This window comes from Podarcis erhardii (assembly GCF_964252035.2).
Source record: "Podarcis erhardii genome assembly, chromosome: 5".
In the NCBI taxonomy this organism is placed as follows: domain Eukaryota; kingdom Metazoa; phylum Chordata; class Lepidosauria; order Squamata; family Lacertidae; genus Podarcis; species Podarcis erhardii.
The window spans coordinates 98,339,521-98,365,305 of NC_138509.1; the positions used below are offsets into that span (position 1 = coordinate 98,339,521).

Consider the following 25,785-nt stretch of genomic DNA (forward strand, 5'->3'; position numbering starts at 1 on the left):
CTGTGGAATGGGAAGGTAGGCTGAGGAACAGAAATGCATTCTCCTTCGGATTTTTAAGACACCAGGGGAAACTCACAGGGAAAAGAGAGTATGGCGCTGTCTGCTTTGTGAGCTCCCACCAAAAATCCTGACGGTGTACGGCCCAGACTGACCACCACAGTGGCAATCGGACCAACACCTCCGTTCCTGTCCAGGGACAATCTTCATGTCAGAACATGTGTGGGCGCCAGGATGCCTTGAAGCTGTCCCGCTGAGCTCACAGAGTGTGGCAGAGGCTGTCTGCCTGCTCTGTATTCTCAGAGCACGAATAATTCCCCCCCCCCAACCCGATACATTTCACAAGCTGATTTTCCTACAAAGAGACAATCTCTTAAGAAAAACATTAACTCATGAAATAACCCAGACGAGCAGTCGTCCATGGTCAAGGGACAGCTGGCATCGTTCTTGACAGGGAAACATCAGAAGTAGGGACTGAATCCAGGGAAAATCCATGCAGAGCTGACAGTTAACTCTGAACATTTATTACACAGTTAACAACAAAAGCCAACAGGAGGACCACCCCCAGACATCGGGCAGTTCACTGAAAGAGCAGCTGTTTTGCGTGATATTAATTTGCACCTTACTCAAGGCAGGGCTGAGAGTTGGCAGGGTTTGCACTCGAACACCCAGGAGATTTGGAGGTGACGCAACGAGTGTGTCGCACCCTCTGAGCAAGATCTGTGCTGCTGCTGGTCTTTCCTGGGAGCACAGAACACACACTCAGCCATAGTTGCACAACGGGGCGGTTTCCCTCTTCCCCATGAAGGGCTGGGGGGTGGGCAGCAAAGCCCTGACCACTGGGCATGTATGACAGACACAGGCAGGCAGGAGAGCAGAGTTGCAGGATCAGACAGAGCCGCATGGTGCACTTTGGAAGCTGGGAGGCAGGAAGGGGTTAGGGTCAGGTAGGGACGTTCTGAGAAGAGATGGGTAAGTCAACAAAGGCGAGATGGGTACGTCAACAAAGACCAAACACCCGGCGCCAGGAAAGGGGTCACAAACCTTTGCTTAAAGCACAACACGCAAAAGAGATAACAATTTAAGCTTTTAACAGGTTCCCAAGTTTCCTTGTTTTCGCTGCCCAACAAGTCTCAGAATGGGGAGAATCGGGGTCGCTTTTCCGGACGCTACAGAACGACTGCCACCCATTCAGCCCTGCTCTGGCTTTGCAACGCAAAGTACATTCCACCTGAGGGCCGCACAATGCTAGCCTGATGTTCTCCTCCAATTCGGCAGCAAGCAACTTGCCTTTGAAGCCTGGGGGGGGGGTTGCTACTCCTGCTGCACATCCACAGGAACTTTAAGCCAACTTTGCCCATTTGGGAAGCGAACTGAAGTTTTTCTTTTATTATTGTGTGCGCCAGAAGCAGGAAGAGGCAGCTGAGCAGACGACCCAACAACCTCACCGCGGTTACAGTGGGAATCTGCAGACATGCTCCCCCCCCCTTTTTTGCACAGCCTCCCCTCCCACTTATCTTCTTGAGGACCAGCAAACTGGGGGAACAGAAGGGCTTGCAAGGTGACCAACTGCCGCTCCGGCATCCCAAAAAGCATCTTGTGACTCCACAGCCAGCCGCCACCTCTCTCTCTCTCTTTACAGATTTTCTACTGTAACCACCTCCTGCACTACTTTGACTTCACACCAGCTCAAGGGCCTTGCGGGCCTTGAACTGGATACAGCCTGTGAGGAGGCAGGGGGCACCCTGGGACTTGGGGGCAGGTAGGCAACGATGCTTGCCTGCAGGGCAGCCTCCCGGCTCTGCCAGCCCCGTAATTCCCCCGCCAACCAGAGCACTCATTTCCACGAGTGGCTCGGGCCGGTTAAAAGTTTAAAAGGAATACACCTGCTTTAAAATAAGAGCCACCTTCCCCCCCGTTTCCCCCAAGAAACAAGACAGCAAATAACCAATGAAAGGGGAAGTGGGGAAGGCGTTCAAACGCAACAATGCGCCCCACTCCCCAAGGCACTAGTCCTCAGCGAGAGGAGGAGGAGGAGGACGCTGCCCGGGTGGGCTGCCACGGCAGACTCAGCCCTCGGGCGGCGGGTTGAGGGGGAGGCGCTTGCTCTCTGGAGCTCATCGTCAGCGGTTCTCTTCATGCCTGGAGGCGGGACTCATCAAGGAAGCAGCATTTGCAGAAATCCCCGCGGGGTCCAGGGTCTCTAGTCCTCCTCGTCCTCGCTGATGTCGTAAGCCACCGCTGACTTGTTCCTGGGGACGTTGGCCGGAGACGAGGGGGGCGTCCGGGCAGTGAAGGGCCAGCGGAAGGAAGGGGAGGGGGAGCGGTCGTGGGTGGGGCTGCTGCTAGGGCTCTGCTTGGGGCTGATGGCCTGCAGCATCCGCCCCTTGCCCTCCTTCAGCATGTGCTTCTGGGGAGGAAAGGCAAGAGCGCTGGTCAGAAACCTGCCGCAAAACCCGCATTCAGAATACTCGAATTAGGAATAGGAAGCTGCCTTGTGAATCAGACCCAGTGGTCCGCTTAGCTCAGCAGTGGGCCCTGCTGCTGTTGGACTACAACTCCCAGAATCCCTAGCTAGCAGGAACAGCGCTCAGGGATGATGGGAGTTGCAGTTCAACAACAGCTGAGGACCCGCTCTGAGAAACGCTGGCGGTGGCTCTCCAGGGTTTCAGAGAAGGGGTCTCTGCCAAGTCTACCTGGTGATGCTAGCAGGGGCTGCACCTGGGGCCTTCTGCATGCAAGGCAGGTGTTCTGCTGCGGGGTCTGGGTCCTTCCCATGCAGAGGACTCGCACCGGCTCCAAGTTTCAGGCCTGCTCCGTGCCACTTATCCAGGCGTCAAACCGTTAGTTCACCTGGCTCTGTACTGGCTGCAGCTCTCCAGAGGTTCAGGCAGGAGTCCTTTGGCTGGAGATGATGTTGGGGACTGGACCTGGGACTTTCAGTGTGCGAGGCAGGGACCCCATGGGTCATCTAGTCCAACCCCCTGCAATGCAGGATTGTCCTGTCTGAACTCACCACATGGGTTAGCTGTTAGCATGTGCAACAAGGCCTCCTTTCTCGAGCTGGATCACCTGGGGCCCACCCAGTTCAGTATTGTCTGCTCTGACTTAGCAGCTGCTGACCAGGGCCTCTTCCACTCTCCCCTCTGAGATCCTTCTAACTAAGGCGGACGGGGAGCCTCAGTCCCAGAGGCTGAAGACAGCCAAGCCAGACCCCCTGTGATGGCCTGGGATTCAGACTCGGATGCTGAACCTGAGGGATCCCAGCCTGCACAGGATTCCCCGCCTCCAGAACCAGCTGAGCCGGGGCTGGGGCATGAGCCTGAAGGGTCCTCACCTGTGCTGGGTCCTCAGGTGCAGGCGTCAGCTGAATCCGCTCTGGCTCCGGAGGTGATGGAGGACCCATTGCCTGCAGGTGCTCCACTCTCAGCCCCGTCAGGGGGAGCTGAGGTTGCCTCTGGGTCCGGTAACCCTCCAGCCTCTCCTGAGCTGCAGAGGCTCAGGGCAGAGAGGCAGAAGGAACTAAGTTCCCGCAGGAGGAGTGCTCGCCTCCAGGCCAGGAGAGGCGAGTCACCTAAGGATCAGGGCCGCCCTATGCCTCAGGGCAGATAAAAGCTGGCCAGCCCAGTCCCAGGTTGCGGGAGTAACATTGTTGGTAGCCAGTTCTTGCCTGAACCCTGTCCTGCTTTCCTGTCTGAGCTCCTAAGCCGCCCTGGCTCCCTGCTTGCAAGCCTGTTCCTGACTTCACCCGACTCCCTGCCCTGCACCCAGCTTCAGCTACTACGGACTGCCTCCTCGTTGCACCTTTGATCACGGACCGGACTTGGACCTCGCCTCTCGGGTAACCCGCAGGACCAGCACACCCCTGGTCCTCAGACCACACCCCTTTAATGGTTCTCCTTTGTGCCTGGGTGGAACGCGTTTTGGCTTTGAGTGACACCTGTTGCCCTGCCCACTTTTGCCCCTGGCCCCGCCCACCAGGGGCTGGTCACGGCTCCTCCGTGCTGCTCAATCCTCAGATGCCAAAGACCAAATCTGGGCTGCTGCGGATGCAGAGGAGGGGCTCCACCTGCGGCCTTGGGGTCTAAAGTTCTATGTAGGACATACAGTCTTTGTTCAGCGCGTTTGGCCCAGAGGGTGCAGGCACACGTGCAGAGTGCAGCTGGGCCATGGGCATGCAAGCTGCTGCCTCCTTACCAGAGCTCCTTCGGGGCCAAACATCTCCAGGAAGTTGCCAATGAACTCGCGGGACTTCTCTTCCCATTTTTGGATGAGGTCGATGCTTTTCTCCTCCACTTTCTGCACAAACTCCTTGGACTTCTCCTCTACGTCCTTCACCCTCTTCTTCACTTTGTCCACGCGCTCTTGCAAGTGGTACTTCTTCTCCTGCAAAAAAAGAGAGAGGCCGCCATTGTCAGTATGCCTTTGAGCCGGTGCCAGCGACTGGGCTCAACAACTGGTTCTGCCCCGACTGGGCTAGGCGACTAGAGCACTTCCAGAGACCTTCCACTCCCGGAAAGCAGGTCCAAGTGCACTGGACTCACAACTGTCCATTGTGAGTACCAAGCTCGGAACAACATGGAAGAAAGCTGTGAAGCATAACTTCTTTTATTTCTAATAGCTACTGTAAACTAAAATTAAAAGGCTACTGACTTGCACGAGTGTTACAGCTCTCACTTAGCCATCTAGTCACTACATAGATAACACAGAGACTCCACACAGTGTCAGGCAGGAGCGGAAGAAGCAAAGAGCAGTCTCTGCCCCCTGCTTTCTGAAAACATCATATCAGGAGATTCTTGCAACGGGAGCGGGTGAAAATATCCACAGGCTTATCACGGGTTAGGGCTAAGTTGGTGGCATCCACTGCAAAACGGCAGCCTTGGGGACAGCACCAGGCAGAAGGGCCAAATTCTGCACACAGAAAACACCTCGCTCTGTCACAGACTCAAAGCAGATGCAGAAATGTGTTTCCATGGGTGGCAAGATCTGGATTTCGTGGGATTTGGGGGTCCCCGGACTCACGTTGATGAAGCTGACGTTGAGCTCCTTAGCCGTGTAGCCTCTCTGCAGGTTCCGCCGGGCGTAGACGTCGTAGTCGCGGACGATGCGAGTGATGATATCCGACGTGGAAATCCCTTCGGTTCTCTGAGTCGGTGCAAACATTCCTGCAAGCAGATGGAGAGATGGTTGGGTGGGCAGACAGTTGACCCCAGAAGGTTCCGTGCACATGGCGACATGATGCAATCTGGAAAGGCCCTGTACCCTTCTTGGAGGCTTGCAATTAGCATGATGAGAAAGACTGGGGATGGGGGGTGGGGAGGAAGGGAAAGGGGGGGGGGACAAAGGAGGAGGAAGCAGGTTTGGGCTTCGCAGCCCCCAGCCCCTGTGTTCCCCTCCCACCTGAATTCACTGCTCTCCAATGGCCCATCTAGTCTAGCACTGGCCAAACAGACGCCAACAACAACAACAACAACAATAATAATAATTTTTATTTATACCCTGCCCTCCCCAGCCAGAGCCGGCTGCTAACGCCAGTAAAATTACAATAAAAACATAATAGGGAAAACCCCCAATTTAAAATACAGGTTAAAATGCAATTTAAAATGCAGCCTCATTTTACAAGTAGCCCATAAATCAAAACCATAAGGGGAGGGAAACAGAAGGGTCAGACTGAGTCCAAACCAAAGGCCAGGCGGAAAAGCTCCGTCTTGCAGGCCCCGCGAAAAGATGTCAAGTCCCGCAGGGCCCTAGTCTCTTGTGACCGAGCATTCCACCAAGTCGGGGCCAGTGCTGAAAAGGCCCTGGCACTAGTTGAGACCAATCTAACCACCTTGAGACCTGGGACCTCCAAAGTGTTGTCATTTGTGGACCTTAAGGTTCTCCGCGGGGCATACCAGGAGAGGCAGTCCCGTAGGTATGTGGGTCCTAGGCCACATAGGGTTTTAAAGGTCAAAACCAGCACCTTAAACCTGACCCTGTACTCCACCAGGAGCCAGTGCAGTTACTAAAGCACTGGATGAATGTGATCCCACGGCAAGGACCCCGTAAGGAGCTTCACTGCGGCATTCTGCACCCGCTGGAGTTTCTGGAACAGCTTAAAGGGCAGCCCCACGTAGAGCGAGTTACAATAATCAAGCCTGGAGGTGACCGTCACATGGATCACTGTGGCCAGATCAGGGCGAGAAAGGTAAGGGACCAACTGCTTAATACGTCGGAGATGGAAAAATGCCACCTTTCCTGCGGCTGCAACCTGCGCTTCCATGGAAACCTGCAAGCGGGATTCGAGCACAAGAGAAAGTCTCCCTTCCTGTGGTTTCCAGCAACTGGGATTCAGAAGCATCGCTGCTTCTGACCTCATGGCTAGCAGCCCCTAACAGTCCTATCCTCTAGAGCAGTTTCCAAAACTTGGGTCTCCAGCTGTTTTTGGACTACAGTTCCCATCATCAGCCTAGGACCCTCGTACCTATGGGACCGCCTCTCCCGGTCTGCCCCACAGAGAGCCTCAAGGTCCATAAATAGCAACACCCTAGAGGTCCCAGGCCCTAAGAAAGTCAGATTAGCCTCAACCAGAGCCAGGGCCTTTTCAACACTGGCTTCCGCCTGCTGGAACGCTTTGCCTCATGAGACCAGGGCCCTGCGGGATCTGATTTCTTTCCGCAGGGCCTGTAAGACAGAGTTGTTCCGCCTGGCCTTTGGCTTGGAGCCAATTTCAGTCCCTCCCCCTCTTTCTTTTTCCTTTTTCCTTTCTCCTCCTGTGATGAGGCTGCCTTTTAATATTTCAATATTTTAATTGTTGTATTTTACAGTGGTGCCCCGCAAGACGAAATTAATCCATTCTGCGAGTCTCTTCGTCTTGCGGTTTTTTCGTCTTGTGAAGCACGGCTATTAGTGGCTTAGCGGCTATTAGCGGCTTTCAGAAAAAGGAAACAAACTTGCAAGAACTCGCAAGACTTTTCGTCTTGCGAAGCAAGCCCATAGGGAAATTCGCCTTGCGGAACGACTCAAAAAACGGAAAACTCTTTCGTCTAGCGAGTTTTTCGTCTTGCGAGGCATTCGTCTTGCGGGGCACCACTGTAATCTTGTTTTTAAGTTGTATTCATTCAACTTGTTTTTATTATTGCTTGTTAGCCGCCTTGAGCCCGGCTTTGGCTGGGGAGGGCAGGGTATAAATAAACATTATTATTATTATTATCCCTGCTTGCTAGGGATGATGGGAGTTGTAGTCCAACAACAGCTGGAGACTCACGATTGGGAAAGCCTGCTCTAGAAGCATGTAGGGAAATGAAGAGGCTCTGCACATCCCTGGCCTGGAGGGGAGCCAGCCCCAAGCCTCCCCAGAGGGCATCGCGGGAGAGCTGGGGGGTTCTACTGCAGAGACACAAGCTCACCTGCTTCTTTTATGTGCTTATAGACATCGTCGCTGCCGGCAGAAGAGTAGGGGATGTCATCATGGGCAACAAAGTCGATCTGTGGGATCGGACAGCAAGAACCATTAGCAAAACAGCGGAGTCTGGGCAGCAGAGAAGAGGGGGCGGCACAACCCATGACCTGGTGGATGAGGGCACCAAGCAGGGACTGGCACAGAGACACAGAGCAGGGAAGGCCTTTCAGCCCATTGTGCTGCCACTGGCCAGGTCTCTAGGGTGCCCCCCACCAGAGGGCAGGAAGAATGGAGTCTGGCTCCAGTGTGGTGTAGTGGTTAAGAGCGGTGGACTCATAATCTGGGGAACCGGGTTCGCTTCCCCACTCCTCCACCTGCAGCTGCTGGGTGACCTTGGGCCAGTCACACTTCTCTGAAGTCTCTCAGCCCCACTCACCTTACAGAGTGTTTGTTGTGGGGGAGGAAGGGAAAGGAGATTGTGAGCCGCTTTGAGACTCCTTCGGGTAGTGATAAAGCAGGATATCAAATCCAAACTCTTCTGCTTTTTGCCACGGCTCAGAGAATCCGGCCTGGCTGTAAGGCTAAGGACTGGAAAAGCTACAAGGGACCCAGCCCCCTTCCCTCCAAACCACCTTTCACAGAGGCTCTTTTACCCTGTGCTCAGCCAAGAACTCGGGCGTCAGGGTCCACGGGGCGTTCCTCACCACCTCGTCCACGTAGCGGCAGTGCTGCACGGCGTCGTAGCGCTCGGCCTCGTTCATCACCGTGAAGCCCTTGAAGTTGTGCGTCAGCTCGTCGCTGCAGACTGCAATCGTGGAAAGGGCAACGGGTGAGAACGTGAGCTCTGGGCCTCTTAAGCAACCCTGTGCATCCTCGCTGGGGCGCCTCCTCCCCGGAGCTCCCACCTCCCTGTGGTGTCACAGCGGCACCTAGGAAAGGGCTGCAGCTCAGGGACAGAGCATCTGTGCTGCATGCAGAAGGCTCCGGGGTCAAGCCCTGACATCAGGGGGCTGGGAGAGACCCCCTGACTAAAAACCCCACAGAGCCGCTGCCAGTCAGTGTATGCAGTGCTGAGTTAGATGGACCACAGGTCTGATTCAGGATATGTACATAAAGACTCCAATGGGAGAATAATAATAATTAGAATTAAAAATCAAGGAGAAGTAATTATCCCAGTTGGAATATATGCACCCAATGGAAAAAAAGGAGAATTCTTCAAAGAACTAGAAAAAAGGTTGCTGGAATACACAGAAGAAAAAAATGATCCTCAAGGGAAATTTAAATGGGGTAACAAACCCTGAGATGGACAGAACAATAGGACAGAGAGGGGAAAAAGGAAAGCTGCCATGTAGTTTTTTCGAACTGGTAGAAAATGTGGATATAAAAGATGCATGGAGATTTAAATGTTTAACAGAAAGGGACTATACTTATTTTCAGAACCAAATAAATCCGCCAGTAGATTTGATGCCATTTGGCTATCTAAAGAGTTACTTGGGAGAATAGATAAGATACGAATTCTGCCAAAACTAGGTCTGATTCAGGATATGACACCTTCCCAGGGAGCCTGGGTATGTTTAGCTTGGATAAGAGGAGACGGAGAGGAGATATGATAGCCGTCTTCAAATATCTAAAGGGCTGTCACACGGGAGATGGAGCACGCTTGTTCTCCCCTCTGGAGGATAGGACCTGACCCAAAGGATTCAAGTTACAAGAAAGTAGATTCTTGTAAGAAGAAGAACATTCTGGCAGTGAGGGCTGTTTGGCAGTGGAATGGATTTAATCTGGAGATTGTGGACTCTCCTTCCTTGGAGGTTTTCCAGCAGAGGTCGGGTGGCCATCTCTCTTGGATGCTTTAGCTGAGATTCCTGCATTGCAGGGGGTTGGACTAGATGACCCCCGGGGGTCCCTTCCAGCTCTACAATTCTATGGTTTTGGCTTAACCCCTTAAACTACATCTCTGGCTGAAACAAAGTGCACACGCTCACACCAACACCTTCCCTCCCTGCAATACTTCTTGGGACAAAGGGCTGAGTTTTGTTTTTTTCAGAAATCTCCGCAAGCCTGTACACAAGGAATGGCACTTTTTGGAATAGCAGTATGCATTACTTTACGAAATACAGTGGTGCCTCGCAAGACGAAAAGAATCCGTTCTGCGAGTCTCTTCGTCTAGCGGTTTTTTCGTCTTGCGAAGCAAGCCCATTAGCAGCTTAGCGGATTAGCGCTATTAGCGGCTTAGCGGATAAGCAGTTTAGCGGCTTAGAAAAAGGGGGGGGAGGGGAAAAAAGTCGGAAAAACTCGCAAGACATTCTTGTCTTGCGAAGCAAGCCCATAGGGAAATTTGTCTTGCGAAGCACCTCCAAAACGGAAATCCCTTTCGTCTAGCGGGTTTTTCGTCTTGCGAGGCATTCGTCTTGCGGGGCACCACTGTACTCAGAAATAAACTGTACAGAGAGCTAACTGCACAATAAAACTTTGCTAAAACGCTACAAAGTCAAGACAGTATCCCAGGAAAAGGAAGAAGGAAGCTTTGCTTGGCCTCTGGACCCCAGGGAGGGAATAGCCTCCCTTGTGACATCTGGCCAGATGGAACAGGCAAAAGGCAGCAGGATATAAAGACAGGCCAATATAGCCAACACACGACTGCCATGATGGCCAACTTGGAGAGGGGCCCACTTTCGCATTGGACACACTTTAATGGAATGAAACCTGAAGTGCTCTGAAAAGTCAATGGACTTTTCAACATACTGGCTTGTTCGTTTTTTCTGCACAGGTGATACACATCAGCTGTGGGTTCGATCAGTCTCAACTTAACACTCTCTGGGATCCTACGTTTTAGACAAGCCTCCTTGGCTGTCTTCTGGGCCATGTATTTCCTCCAGGGGGAAAAGTACTTTCTCTTGTCTGCTCTCAATCTTCTCCTGAATCAAGATCCCTGGCTGAATCTAACCAAGTCCTAGCATTATGAGAGAGGAAGGGAAAAAATTCCCTCTACTTGCTTCTTACATATCATGCGTGGTTCCCCCAGCCAGGTAGCTTTCCTCCAAAATGTTTATGGAGTCAAAGGAAGTCTGCCTTACCCCCTACAATCAGGTACGTGTTTGGGAAGAGGTTTTTCGCCTGCATCAAGGCCCGTGCGTGCCCAGAGTGGAAAAGGTCAAATATTCCGTCGGCGTAAACCCTGACTGGTCTGTCCACTAAGAAGAGGAAAAAGGAAAAGCTTGTTAGTGAGGTGCTTTAAGGCTTCCCCAAGAGTCTGTTCCAACCCCAAATCCAATATTCTGCCTGCTACACTAGAGTGGCTCTCTTTGCAGCGACTTGAAGCACAGCTTCCTTTGTTCAAGTCCTCAGAGTTCCTGGTTGCAGGCAAATCCACAAAGACAATGGCTTCAAGTTACAAGAAAGGAGATTCCCAAGGAGAGCAAGAGCTGTTTGACAGTGGAATAGTCTCCCTTGGGACTCTTCTTCCTTGGAAGTTTTTAAGCAGAGGTTGGATGGCCCTCTGTCATGGATGCTTTAGCTGAGATTCCTGCAGTTGCAGGGGGTTGGACTAGATGACCCTCGGGGTCCCTTCCAACTCTATGACACAATCAGACCCAGAGCATTTGCAAAAGTAGCAGCAATCAATCAGGGCAGGAGAGCAAGGAGACTTCTTTCATCTCCAGCTTCTGCTCTTTGGTGCATCAGCAATAAGGACCCCCTGGCTGTAATGACTTTCTGGCACCCATTAGATTTTCACTGGTCATAAGAGATCCACTCAAATAGGCAATTTCCAGGGAAATTTCAGCATCTGAAATACACCTGGAAAAACAGGTTCAATGTGGCACAAGGATTTTGGGAACCAGCATAATTGTGAGCAACTCCGTCCTGCTGTAAACTCAACCTCCAAAACCCTTCCACATGCGGCTGTGTCTCACGGCTCCAACATAAGCAGGAAGGATATCCATGTGCAAGAGGGACCCATGCCTTGAGGAAATGGGGGAGACTGACCAAATTCCTATAGAGTCATTGACAGCCACCCAGTGACGGCCACCCGGCTGTAAATGAGGATTACCGTATTTTTTGCTCTATAAAACACACTTTCCCTCTCCTAAAAAGGAAGGGGATATGTGTGTGCATCTTATGGAGCGAATGCAAGCGGGAGGCTCTGCCCTTCTCCCTCCTCGGGGAAAAGTCCCCAAGAGCCGCACACACACACTCTGTGAGCTCTTTAAAGGGAGCACGGCTCTTGGGGGAGCCTTAGCCGCACGCAGCCTCTCCTGGGCAGGGGATGAGAGGCTGTGCGCGGCTATCCCATAAGCCAGGACAGCCAGCGGGATCGCAGCACAGCAATCCCGCTGGCTGTCCTGGCTTCTGGGATTCAGAATATTTTTTTTCTTGTTTTCCTCTTCCAAAAACTAGGTGCGTCTTATGGTCCGGTGCGTCTTACAGAGTGAAAAATACGGTAAATAAATGCATGCAAGTTAAGTCTACCAAGAGCTAGTAGCCACAATGCCTATGTTCTTCCTCGGCCGTTGGTTGGGTGCCGGACTTGGCACAGTCCGAAGAGTGCCGGACTAGTTGAGCCTTTGGCCTGACCTGGCAGGTTCTCCTTATGTTTGTACAAATGAACATCGCCCAAAGCGGCAAACTGCCTGTGACCCCCAGTTCAAGGCTAAATCAGGGCTGTTTTTCAAGCCTGGAGCCTGCAGATAAGGATGTAAGGGACGTCTGCTGTGTCAGGCCAGCGGCCCCTTTCGTCCAGCAGCTTGTTTTGGCAGTGGCCAGTCAGATTCCTTTGCGATGCCCACAAGCAGGATCCGAGAGCAGGGGCAACTGACATTTTGAGCCATGACACCCCCACAGGGCAGGCGGACTGGAGCCATTGTGACTAGCAGCCACCGAGAGCCACACCCTCCTCCAGGAATTGGTCGAGTCCCCTTTTAAAGCCACCCGAGGCCATTTCTGCCTCCTGGGGGAGTGAGTTCCAAAGATTAACTCTGTGCTCTACAAATGGTCTTGAACAGGGGACCTTGGGGGTGACGGGCAGGGATTCACCCTGTGCTGTGGCCAAATAATAATAATAATAATAATAATAATAATAATAATAATAATAATAATAATTTATTTATACCCCGCCCATCTGGCTGAGTTTCCCCAGCCACTCTGGGCAGCTCCCAATCGAGTGTTAAAAACAATACTGCATTAAATATTAAAAACTTCCCTAAACAGGGCTGCCTTCAGATGTCTTTTAAAGATAAGATAGCTGCTTATTTCCTTGACATCTGGTGGGAGGGCGTTCCACATGGCGGGCGCCACTACCGAGAAGGCCCTCTGCCTGGTTCCCTGTAACATCATTTCTTGCAGGGATGGAACTGCCAGAAGGCCCTCAGATCTGGACCTCAGTGTCCGGGCTGAACGATGGGGGTGGAGACGCTCCTTCAGATATACTGGACCGAGGCCGTTTAGGGCTTTCAAGGTCAGCACCAACACTTTGAATTGTTTTCGGAAACGTACTGGGAGCCAATGCAGATCTCTCAGGACTGGTATTATGGGGTCTCTGCGGCCACTCCCAGCCACCAGTCTAGCTGCCGCATTCTGGATTACCATATTTTTCTCTCTATTGGACGCAGTTTTTCCCCTCCAAAAATTGAGGGGAAATGTGTGTGCGTCCTATGGAGCGAATGCAGGCTTGTGCCATAGCCGCGCGCAACCCCTCTGGCAGGGAGAGGCTGCACGGGGCTATGGATTCTTTAGCCCTGCGCAGCGTCTCCCGGCAAGGAGAGGCTGCACAGGGCTAAAGGGGAAGCCAAAGCAGTGAGCGGGATCCATCCCGCTCGCTGCCTTGCCTTCTTCCATAGCTGCGCGCAACCCCTCTGGCAGTGAGAGGTTGTGTGCAGCCTGTACGCTGCTCTTTGGGGCTAGGGGGAAAATATTTTTTTCCTTGATTCCCCCCCCCCTAAAAACTGGGTGCGCCCTATGGTCCGGTGCGCCCTATGGTGCGAAAATACGGGTAATTGCAGTTTCCAGGTCACCTTCAAAGGTAGCTCCACGTAGAGCGCATTGCAGTAGTCCAAGCGGGAGATAACCAGCCAAAGAAAAGAGCAGGAGGGAAACTGGCCAAGGAAGCCTCCTGCATTGCAGGGGTTGGACTAGATGGCCTTTGGGGGTCTCATCCAACTGTACGGAGCTAGCATTCCTTTCAACAGGCTAGGCCAGGTCAAGCCATGACCATTCAGAAGGTTTCCTTGCTGCTTCTCTGAGCAACTGTTGATCGTCTTCTGCCTTTATGCCTCCTCTCCCCTTCCTTGGCCTTTCCCTTGCTCTCAGATACACAGGAGCCGGGCACCGCCCACCTGCTGAGGCCACAAAGCCGCTCTCTGATCTGATAGACTGAAAGGGCAAGCTCCGCCTCACCTCCCATGACTTCGCAGGTATTAGCAGAAAGATTAAGGGGATTTTGCAGCTGCATTGTGAGGTGGGGCTCTGCACTTTGCACTCAAGTCAGCAGAAGGAAGCCCAGAGGCAAACCCTCCCTTTGCCTTCCTGAACTCTTGACTGGGGATTAGGAGGGCAAATCTCTGCTGAGAAGGAAGCTGGGAGGGCAGAGAAAAGAAAAGAAAGAAAAAAACCCATTTTGCTAAAGGCTGCTCCAGTTTTGATAGATCCAGAAGGGCGTTTCGATAAGAATTAAATATAGCCCTTTGAGACCACACCATCCTTGATAAGGGGATGGGGAGAAAGATGAGGGGATTATAATAAATGTAGTGGTTTGGGTTGGAGTAGGACAGGGGCAGGCAACCTAAGGCCCGGGGGCTGGATGTGGCCCAATCGCCTTCTCAATCCGGCCAGTCAGCGTGTTTTTACATGAGTAGAATGTGTCCTTTTATTTAAAATGCATCTCTGGGATATTTGTGGGGCCTGCCTGGTGTTTTTACGTAAGTAGAATGTGTGCTTTTATTTAAAATGCATCTCTGGGATATTTGTGGGGCATAGGAACTTGTTCATCATTCCCCCCCCCAAAAAAAATATAGTCCAGCCCCCCACAAGGTCTGAGGGACAATGGACCGGCCCAGGGCTGACAAAGGTTGCTGACCCCTGGAGTAGGACCTTGGAGACTAGGGTTCAAAACCCCACTTAGCCATCAAGCTCGCTGGGTGATCTTGGGTGCCAGTCACTGCCTCTCAGGCTAAACTACCTCACAGGGTTGTTGTGAGGATTAATTGAGGAGGGAGAGAAATATGTAACACCGCCCCCCCCCCGAGCTCCTTGGAGAAGGTGGAACATAAAGGCAGTACAGTGGTGCCTCGCAAGATGAAATTAATCCGTTCCGTGAGGCTCTTCGTATAGCGGTTTTTTCGTCTTGCGAAGCAAGCCCATTGACATCTTAGCGGATTAGTGCTATTAGCGGTTTAGCGGCTTTTAGCGGATCAGCTGATAAGCTGCTTAGCGGCTTAGGAAAAGGGGGGGAAAGGGGGGAAAAACCCGCAGGAACTTGCAAGACATTTTGTCTTGCGAAGCAAGCCCATAGGGAAATTTGTTTTGCGAAGCGCCTCCAAAACGGAAAACCCTTTCGTCTAGCGGGTTTTCCGTCTTGCGAGGCGTTCGTCTTGCGGGGCACCACTGTAAATCATCATCACCATTTCCATAAACCACAGATCTGTTCAAGTCACTGCTGAGATGGGCTGGACCGAAATAAATCCCTCTCCCCACTTACTCAAAACTGGGCGTTTTGAGATTTACCGTATTTTTCGCTCTATAGGACGCACTTTTTCCCCCTCCAAAAATTGAAGGGAAATGTGTGTGCGTCCTATGGAGCGAATGCAGGCTCCTTGGCTTCAGCGATAGCAACGCGAAGCCTCCGAAGCGCAGAGGGAGCGTTCCCTCCGTGCTCCGGAGGCTTCCCGTTGCTTTCGCTGAAGCCTGGAGAGCGAGAGGCGTCGGTGCGCACCTAGCCACCTGAAGGCCTTCGGAGCGCAGCATAAGTTCCCGCTGTGTTCTGGAGGCTTCAGGTTCCTTTCGCTGAAGCCAGGAGAGTCTTGCTCTCCTGGCTACAGAAAAAGGAACCCGAAGCCTGAGGAGCGCAGCGGGAACTTGCGCTGCGCTCGGAAGGCTTCAGGGATAGCTGCGCGCAGCCCCTCCGGCCCCTCCGGCTATGTCTTCTTTAGCCCTGCACAACCTCTCCCTGCCGGAGGGGTTGCGCGCGGCTAAAGAGGAAGCCAATCCCGCTCGCTGCCTTGGCTTGTGCCATACCCGCGCAACCCCTCCAGCAGGGAGGGGTTGCGCGCAGCCTGTACGCTGCTCTTTGGGGCTGGGGGGGAAATAAGATTTTTTTCTTGATTTCTCCCCTCTAAAAACTAGGTGCGCCCTATGGAGCAAAAAATACGGTACTTACATGGCGTCCCCCTTAATGCTTCATCAAACGTTACTCGGATGTATGGCTTGCTGTAGTCCACTTCAAGCTCATCGGAAAATGGAGCTGGCTCCCGGAGACCCTAAATTATGAAAGGATATCAAGAAAGTAGGTGAGCTTCAACACAGAGGGGTGAAAGGGCATCTTGATTCAGCACTGAATCAGACCTGAAAACAGACCAAACGGGCACCAGGCCCAAGGCTATGGAAGGATTGCAGCAAGTGAGTGTCTGGAGGGGTCACAGAGCTCCCGCTTTCAGAGAACGCCACGTCCACTTCATCCGATGAAGGTGACTGTAGGGAGATTCAGGACAGACAAGAGAGAGCCCTTCTTCACGCAGCACACAGTTAACCTACGGAACTCACTCCCACCAGGATGTGACGATGGCCACCAACCTAGATGGCTTTAAAAGATGAGACAAATTGGTGGGAGATACAGCTCTCAAAGACGGACGCCTTCTCTCTCCACCGTCAGGAGGCAGCGTGTCTCTGAATGCCAGTTGCTCATAAGAGTGGAGCAGCTGCCGCTGCTGCACTCAGGCCCTGCTTGGGGGATTTCCAGAAGCACCTCACTGGCCCCTGCGAGAACAGGATGCTGGACTAGAGGGGCCTGATTCAGCTACAGGGCTCTTCTGTTCCTGGGTAGTAGGAAAGTCATTTGACCGATGTTTTGAAGAGCCACTGTCAGTCTGAACACAGGATGAGATGGCCCAGTAACCCAACTTGCTGAAGTGCAGGGTTATATATATATATACAGTGGTACCTCGGCTCTTGAATATAATCCATTCCCGAAGACCGTTCAATTTCCGAAATGTTCAGAAACAGAGGCGCAAAGGGTTGGCTGCAAGTTCAGTTGGAAAAACTGAAAAATGCGCAACGGAAGCTTTTCGACTTCTGAGGTGTGTTTGAAAATGGAAGCAATTACTTCCGGGTTTTCGGCATTCGAAAACCAAAACGTTCGGCTTCCGAGACACTTGAAAACAGAGGTACCACTGTATTTGCAATTCAGCTTCTCTTGCTGTGGAACATGGGAACTAATTCCACATAAAATCCAGAGATTCCAAAGGTTTCATATACCACTGTTGTCTTATTACTTCTTTTTCTGGAACAAACAAAGGAACCTCTTTCGTCTCTTTTCTCTCTCTCTCTCTCTCCATTCTCCGCTGCTACCCCTTTCTTGACCTGGCATTCAGAGCTGGAATCATGATAAAAAAAAACACTAAGGAGCTGTAGGCATATAAGCTTGATATGAATTTTCTCTACAAATTCCTCCTCAAAACCCACTGCAAGGGCCTCTCTCTGGCGCTGTGTTTATCATCCTTCAGTGCCCCCATGCTGTAAAAAAATGGAGCCAATGAGAGAGAAGATGGGAGGAATCACGTATTTTTCTTTGTGTGTGTGTGTTGGGGGTGGGGACCTCCAAGTGTACAGAAGTCACGGCCTAGGACCCTCGTACCTACGGGGGCCGCCTCTCCCGGTATGCCCCACGGAGAGCCTCAAGGTCCATAAATAGCAACACCCTAGTGGTCCTGGGCCCTGAGGAAGTTAGACTGGCTTCAACCAGAGCCAGGGTCTTTTCAACACTGGCCCCGGCCTGGTGTAACGCTCTGCCTCATGAGACCAGGGCCCTGCAGGATCTGATTTCTTTCCGCAGGGCCTGTAAGACAGAGTTGTTCCACCTGGCCTTTTCAATATTTTAATTGTTGCATTTTAATCTTGTTTTTAAGTTGTATTCATTCAACTTGTTTTTATTAATGCATGTTAGCCGCCCTGAGCCCAGCCTTGGCTGGGGAGGGCGGGGTATAAATAAAAATTATTATTATTATTATTATTATTATTATTATTATTATTATTATTATATCTCTAAAATGGGGCTGAGCAGGCTCACTGGTCCCAGGAGCCATGGAATCTTGATTGTTAAGCTGGAAAAGAAAATGGGGAATCTGAGAGGCCGAGAGTGAAGTGACTCATTCAAACGCCTCACAGCTTATTGCATCTCAAGGGAGGAGATGTCTGTGGAGAAAGCATGGGGGAAAGATGCTCAAGAGAGCCTCTCACCCCCCCTTCCTTGCCCAATTGCAACACAACAGCCCTGCAGTTGGGTTTCACTCTCTGGCAGTTGCTGCTGCCACCGCCGCCGCCCTATTTTGGTTACCTCTACCCCTTCTCTAAAGCCATGGCTAGCAGGCTGACATTCAGGAACAGCAACACATCCTGTTGGGGGCCGGGGATGAAATGCAACCTTTCGTTGCAGTACTTAGTTGTTAAGAACGATGCTGCCTGGGAAAGATTGTGGAAGAAAGGGGTCAAGTTCACCGCATCTACTGTGTTAAAGGAAAATATAATGAAAATGATGTACAGATTGTATTTGACTCCTGTAAAATTAGCAAAGATATATCATAACTGTGACAATCTATGTTGGAAATGTAAAGAAAAGGAAGGAACTTTTTATCATATGTGGTGGACCTTTCCCAAGGTGAAAGACTTCTGGAACAAGATTTATAATGAACTGAGAAAAATGTTGAAATATACATTTATAAAGAAATCAGAGGCCTTTCTTCTTGGAATAACAGGTTTGGAGTTGCCCAAGAAAGATGTTAAATTATTTCTGTATGCCACAACTGCTGCTCGTATTTTGTTAGCTCAAAAGTGGAAAACCCAAGAATTACCAACGATAGAAGAATGGCAGATGAAGAAGATGGATTTTTCGGAGCTAGCCGACCTAACCGGAAGAGTCCGCGACCAGAAGGAGGAGTAGTATCAGGAAGAGTGGATTAAATTTAATGATTACTTAGTTAAATATGTTAAGTTAAATTAACTGAAAACAGCTTGCAGATACTTAATTGGCTCAGGATTTTATTTTTGTTAAGTGATGAATTAATATGTTTAATTTCATAATGTGAAGATTTAAGGATGTTAATACAAAATAAAAAAATTCCTTCCAGTAGCACCTTAAGGACCAACTGAGTTAGTTCTAGGTATGAGCTTTCGTGTGCATGCACACTTCTTCAGATACACTGAAACAGAAGTCACCGGACCTTTCTATATAGTGACCGGAAAGGTCCGGTGACTTCTGTTTCAGTGTATCTGAAGAAGTGTGCATGCACACGAAAGCTCATACCTAGAACTAACTCAGTTGGTCCTTAAGGTGCTACTGGAAGGAATTTTTTTATTTTGTTTTGACCATGGCAGACCAACACGGCTACCTATCTGTATAAGGATGTTAATGTTTAAGTTAAATTTTATAAGAACTGTGATTTGGAAAACCGTTAAAAGAATATGCAATGAAATTCAACCAAGGGGAAGCGAGGAAGTCACTTAACAATGTTAATAAGTGTAATTTTCAATGAGGCTATGATTTATGTTTGTTTGTCTTATGTGTTGGTTTGTTTATAATGTTGTGAAAACCAATTAACATTTTTTTTGGGGGGGGGGGAGAATGATTCTGCCTGTGGGGCTGGACCAGTCCACTTGGAGAGATTCCAGCTCTACAACCACTTCTCAGCCATGTTTTCCAGTTTGGGTCAGAGGCACAGCCAGTGAGCAGGGGAGAGACAACCGAGAAGGGCAAAGCGCTGCAATCCGATATGAGGGAGGAAGGTGACCGGGTGAATCAGCTGAGAAGTCCTAATCTGAGATGACAGCTAGAGAGAATAATTGCTAGAATAAGGGATTCTTCTCTTGAGAAGGGACAGTAGGGAGCCATCACGTTATAGCAGCCTTTGCCAACCTGGTGCCATCTTGATGTTTTGGACTACAACTCCTATCAGCCCTTGCCAGCAGGGACATATCATGCTTAGGCTGGTGTGAGTGTGACCGTGAAAGCTGGGGCTGACGGGAGTTGCGGTTAAAAGCATCTGGAGGGCAGTGGATTGGCAAACGCGACATTATGCACATTAAGCAAGGTCTAGAATCACTAGACCTTGCTAGTGGATGTGGGTGGCGCTGTGGTCTAAACCACAGAGCCTCGGGCTTGCCAATCAGATGGTCGGCGGTTCTAATCCCTGTGACGGGGTGAGCTCCTGTTGCTTAGTCCCAGCTCCTGCCAACCTAGCAGTTCAAAAGCACGTCAAAGTGCAAGTAGATAAATAGGTACTGCTCCGGCGGGAAGGTAAACGGCGTTTCCATGCGCTGCTCTGGTTCGCCAGGAGCAGCTTAGTCATGCTGGCCACATGACCCGGAAGCTGTACGCCGACTCCCTCGGCCAATAAAGCGAGATGAGCGCCGCAACCCCAGTCGTCCTCGACTGGACCTAATGGTCAGAGGTCCCTTTACCTTCACCTTGAATCACTTTGGCACAATGTGCAATCCATAGCCCTGGCTGCTAAAAGAAGCAGGAAGCAAAACAGCAATGCCCACAACTCTGATATTGCTTAATTTTTTTAATTTTTTTTTATCTCTTCTTTAAAATCTATCCTTGGTAAGTGTTAAGATAGCTGAGGAGGGCTGCTTTTGGCTCCGAAAGGGCTGGAGCTCAGCATGCGTCATTAAGTTAAACATTAAGCAGAAACTTCCTGCCAAAATTTCCCATTTTTCTTTTACTTACCAAGCAGTTCCGTGGCATTTTGGAGGGGATGCCATCCGCTTCGGCCGCCCCGTTGGGGCCCACCCCTTCTTTTCTCCTTTTCCTGGAATTCAGCCTGGCTGAGCCCTGGGGTTCCATCCCGTGAATTGCGTCCGGCAGCTCGGCTGGAAAGACCTGCGGGAGCGAATGAGGCGTGGTTGTTTTAAAAAATATATAAAAAAGAAGAAGGGTGGGGGGAAACCACCAGCCAGAAAAGGACTCTGTGTGTTGTGGGTTGATCAGAGGAGCAGATCGTCTGAGCTGCCAACAGCCAGCAGGCTTTCAGTGGAAGAAGGTCAAGGTGGGAATGTTTTGATTCCTCCTCTGAGCTGCCTCTTATCTGCCGTAGTGACAAGAGGGCAGTAAAAACCAGCTGGCAGCCAGGAAGGTCTTTCTCCCATGACCCAGCAGGAATGCAAGAACAGAGAGAGAAAGAACTCAGTGGCAGGGCTTCTTTTAGCACTCGGTTAAAAGCAGTGGGCAAAAGATTGAGCTGTTGGGGGGGGGGGAGAGAACACAAAGCAGAGACCTTAACCAAAATGAGCCAAGGACCTGTCTCTTCCAAAGGTCCCAGCGACATGGCACAACCTTTTCAGCTTCCTCTGCAGTTGCAGGATTCCCTGGGTGCTTCCACAGACTCTATTCTACATAGGAACATTGGGACCACAGTGAATTAGCAGGCTTCTCACTGACCGCAGCACGATTGGCGGTAGCTCAGCGGTCCCAGCTCCTGCCCACCTAGCAGTTCGAAAGCACTCTTAAGTGCAAGTAGATAAATAGGGACCGCTTTATAGCGGGAAGGTAATGGCGTTTCCGTGTGCGGCGCTGGTGCTGGCTCGCCAGCTGCAGCTTCGTCACGCTGGCCACGTGACCCGGAAGTGTCTTCGGACGGCGCCGGCTCCCGGCCTCTAGGGCGAGATGAGCACGCAACCCCAGAGTCGGACACGACTGGCCCGTACGGGCAGGGGTACCTTTACCTTTACCTTTACCAGCAATGGAAGAACCAGACTGAAATGCCCCTCAAGTTATGGGGAAATAGTATCTGGGACGCAGCAATGTCTGAGTGTCTCACCAGACACAAGAGGGCAATTAAAGGCATAACGGATAGAGGCAGCTTCCAAGAAACGTGGACCCCTTTCTTGAACCATGTGAATGGCTAAAATCAAGACCTTCTTACACCAACCACTTAATAGTCTCAGTGGAGAGGTTATGCTAAGTAACCTGTTTGAATGTTGAATGTGTAAACGTATGCCCAGAGACAATGGATCAAACGAACACCATTAGCTATACTGCTGGATAAGTGTTTAATGGTTATTGTATTTGTTTAAAAACCAATGAAAATTGGTGTTTTTTAAAAAATAAATAAATAATAGAAGTTGGAAGATTACCGTATTTTTCGCCCTATAGGACGCACATTTTCCCCTCCAAAAATGAAGGGGAAATGTGTGTGCGTCCTATGGGGCTAATGCAGGCTTCAGGAAGCTCTGCGCAACCCTCGGGAGACTGGCTCCGAGGGTTGCGCAGAGCTGCTTGCAGTCCCGGGCTCAGTGCAGCTCTGCACAGCCACCGGGAGCGGGGCGCGAAGTTCTGCCCGGCTCCCAGTGGCTGCGCAGAGCTGCCTGCAGTCCCGGGCTCAGCACACTTCTCCCCATCGCCAGCCCCACAAGCTCGGGGGACAGCGGGGAGGCGGAGCGCCCCTTCCCGCTGTTCCCCAACCTGGTTCTTCCAGCCCCGCACCTGGGGGGGAAATAATAATTTTTTTCTTTATTTCCCCCCCAAAAAACTAGGTGCGTCCTATGGGCCGGTGCGTCCTATGGGGCGCAAAATACGGTAGTTGTTGAAAGATTTAGGAGAGGTAAAAGAAAGTACAGTGGTACCTTGGTTCCCGAATTGCTTAGCTGCCCAACAAATTGGCTCCCAAACGCCGCAAACTCCGAAGTACGGAGTTTGCGAACCTTTTTCAGAAGCCGAACGTCCGACGCGGCTTCCATGGCTTCTGTTTGAGTTCAGGAAGCTCCTGCAGCCAATCAGAAGCTGCGCCTTGGTTTTTGAAAGGTTTCAGGAGTCGAAACGACTCTCGGAACAGATTAAGTTCGAGAACCAAGGTACCACTGTACTTCATTATGCAGTGCATAGTCAGACTAGGGAACTTGCTTCCAGAGGGGGCTGTGACGGCCACCAAATTGGATGGCTTTAAAAAAGGATTAGACAAACACACAGAGGAGAGGGCTATTGGAAGCTATTAGTTCAGTTTCCCAACAGTACTTCCAAAATGAGGAGAGGCAACCATTTCCTCCTTCTGGATTCTGTTGGCAGAAATTTCCCTGCCCCGTATAACCACGAGCAGCTCATTAAATGTCTCATTTTGTGCAAAAGTTCTGCAGTGAGCTGTTGGGAAGAGGCAAAACCAGAAACAACTGCAGGCACACCATTGTTTTAGATAGGAAAGGCTAATAGCCCTGTGACCCTATTGCCTAAGGGCATTTGAATCCTGCATTCATTACTATGCATAACTTACAATAGCCTGGTGTAATGGTTGTAAGGGGTTACTTGTTCGTAAGTTGCCTTCCGTTTTGGTTAGATTGCCTGGCCAACCATGCTTTGGCTGACAGCTCACACTCTGTGGCCGGTTAGTCACTTGCAGAATCCGTCAGTGGGCGTTTCTTGAACCTCTTCCAGCATAAGAGCTGTTTGACGCCAAGTCTCCTCCTACTCTCCCTGCGCGGAACTCGTCTGCGCAAGTAAGGGGAAGGCAGAGGCGTGTCCGCGCTCTCCCCACTAGTCTCGGGTGAAGGGTCTTGGAGACCTCTCTCCGAATCCTCCATTTCCCTCCCTTCCCCTTCCCTAATTCAGTGTTACGCTTACAGATAGGTAGCCGTGTTGGTCTGCCATAGTCAAAACAAAACAAATTCCTTCCAGTAGCACCTTAAAGACCAACTAAGTCAGTTCTTGGTATGAGCTTTCGTGTGCATGCACACTTCTTCAGATACACTGAATCTGAAGATACACTTCTTCAGATACACTGAATCTAAATCAGTGTTACGCTGAATCTAAATCAGTGTTACGCTGAATTCCTTCCCCCCTGCTGGTCCCCTCTCCTGCATCGCTGTGGAGCCTTGCCTCCACCTCTCGTTCTGATGTCAGTTCCCTGACACCTGGTTAACATCAAATAATGCAACAAACCATGAATTAACAATGGGTTATGCCAGGATCAAACAATGGCTTGCGTGGGGTGGATGAACAAACCAAGGTCAAGGACCTGCAGGTTAAAACAAAACAAGCCAGCAATAAATCATAGCTTCAGATCATGGTATGTTGGCAATAAACAAACCATAGTTGAGCTGCTGGGCAGAGTTCACACGTAATGCTAAGTCATGATTTAATAAACCATAACTTAAAAAACAGTGGCTTAGTGTTACGTCTGAACCAGACCAGTATCAGTCAAGACACGCTGCATCCTGATAATCAGAGTTCAGCTTCAGTCAAAAACCCAGAAGAGGTGTTAACCCCCCGACTGCAAAAATTGGCAGTGCCACCAACCCAACCTCAGTCATAAGAAGAATGGACCCAAGAATCTTTTGCAGAACCAGATTGCCCCTCTAAGTCCAGCATCCTGTTTTCAACAGTAGCTCAATATTGATTTAACTCCAAGCAATATAATATCAACAGTCATGCTGACTATTTAAGTCAGCAGTGGAAAAAAGGCCAATTAACTGATTTAAATCGAGTTTTCCATAATAATAATAATAATAATAATAATAATAATAATAATAATAATAATAATTTTTATTTATACCCTGCCCTCCCCAGCCAAGGCTGGGCTCAGGGCAGCTAACAAGCAATAATATGTCTTCAAATTATTCAAATTATATGTCTTCAAATATTTATTTCCTAAACAGTGGTGCAAATCTGAATACTAAACCACACCAATTCAACAGCAGAATATTTGTATAGAAGGTTTCGCCCTGACCTTTGAGGCACTGCTAAATTTTGACCGCTTTCTCTTTAACTTACAGAGGAAACGTCTTTAGAATATTCCCAAAATGGGTCTCTCGTAAAACCAGCACACAGGGCTTTTTGTGAGGCTAAATACAAGAACACAGGAACGACAAGCCTGGCTCATTTCGCTCTGCCTTGGCCCATCCCAGCTCTCTTTAAGGTGTTTAATGTATACCACTTAACTTGTTTTGCCAGTACATTAACCACTTGGGAACCGGTTCACACCCATGCCAACTTCTTTTTGCTGGATCTCATGTTTACGGTGCTGTGTATGGGACTGTGACACAACCACCCCCTGCATTCCTCACTTTATGAGACAGGGATCAGGGAACCTCAGGCTCTCTCTGCCTGGTCACCAGAACTGGCCACACTCCTCACTGGACCATAGCTCGGTGGTAGAGCATCTGCTACTTGGCTACTTGCAACCAAGTGATGATGCCTGGGCACCAGGATAGCGCCCGACATCTCCACTTTTTGGAGGTGTTTGCCTGGGGATCATTGGATCTTGACTGTTTTCACACACTAATGCCCCACCCTGTAGAATTCTAAAAGTTGTATTTTATCTGCACAATCAGAATGGATTTCTGGAACCAAAATGCTTTTTCTGTGCAGCCTGAGGAGGAGGAGGAGCCATTAAGTAAAAGAGGTCGGAATAGGCCAATATATATATATGGAACAGGGGTGAGCAAACTTTTTCAGCAGGGGGCCGGTCCACTGTCCCTCAGACCTTGTGGGGGGCCGGACTACATTTTTGGGGGAGAAATGAACAAATTCCTATGCCCCACAAATAACCCAGAGATGCATTTTAAATAAAAGCACACATTCTATTCATGTAAAAACACCAGGCAGGCCCCACAAATAACCCAGAGATGCATTTTAAATAAAAGGACACATTCTACTCATGTAAAAACATGCTGATTCCCGGACCATCCGCGGGCTGGATTGAGAAGGCGATTGGGCCAGATCTGGCCCCAGGCCTTAGTTTGCCTACCCATGATATGGACTGTCCCGAGATAAAGTGACTTTTCTTCTTTAAGTTCTCAGAGCTCTTAACTTACCTCAAGGTTATCATCTGAGCTAGCCAGATGTTTAACTGAGAATGATTCACAGTAGGTTCATCATTTGAAAAATAAAACTTTAGAGCCGTCTTGCCCAAAAATGCCAACTAGAAATTCCATTTTGGTGACTGTAACCTTGGTTTGAGGAGCCATTTGGCACCTACATAGCTTATATACAGTATATGTGTTTCTAACACTGCCTGGGGGGCGGGGAGAGACTCCTACCTGAAACCCTGGAGAGCTGCTGGCAGCCAATGTACACCACAGAGCGCCAACATTTCATACCAAGTGGGATGCAAGAGTACATAGACAAGATGGAACCCATGGGCTTTGTCCATGCTTCTGGAGTGAAGCCCAACATATCTGGAAAAGAGCAGAGCTTTGCACACCTTGGAACA

The 25,785-nt window shown here is 50.2% G+C and overlaps 1 protein-coding gene across 3 annotated transcripts in view; it reads right to left on the reverse strand.

Moving 5' to 3' along the window:
• Positions 1 to 499: 499 nt before the first annotated feature.
• PCYT1A (phosphate cytidylyltransferase 1A, choline) overlaps positions 500 to 25,785 on the reverse strand; it is a 41,452-nt gene continuing 16,166 nt past the window's right edge. For all 3 annotated transcript variants that reach the window (XM_081862781.1, XM_081862779.1, XM_081862780.1), the window contains 8 exons: positions 20,313 to 20,465; positions 15,750 to 15,849; positions 10,456 to 10,572; positions 8,032 to 8,183; positions 7,386 to 7,464; positions 5,020 to 5,162; positions 4,195 to 4,383; positions 500 to 2,407 (listed from right to left, as the gene is read on the reverse strand). In XM_081862781.1, the coding sequence (XP_081718907.1) occupies positions 2,201 to 2,407; positions 4,195 to 4,383; positions 5,020 to 5,162; positions 7,386 to 7,464; positions 8,032 to 8,183; positions 10,456 to 10,572; positions 15,750 to 15,849; positions 20,313 to 20,465 (1,140 nt within the window). In that variant the 3' untranslated portion in view covers positions 500 to 2,200. The remainder of the gene's footprint in view (positions 2,408 to 4,194; positions 4,384 to 5,019; positions 5,163 to 7,385; positions 7,465 to 8,031; positions 8,184 to 10,455; positions 10,573 to 15,749; positions 15,850 to 20,312; positions 20,466 to 25,785) is intronic.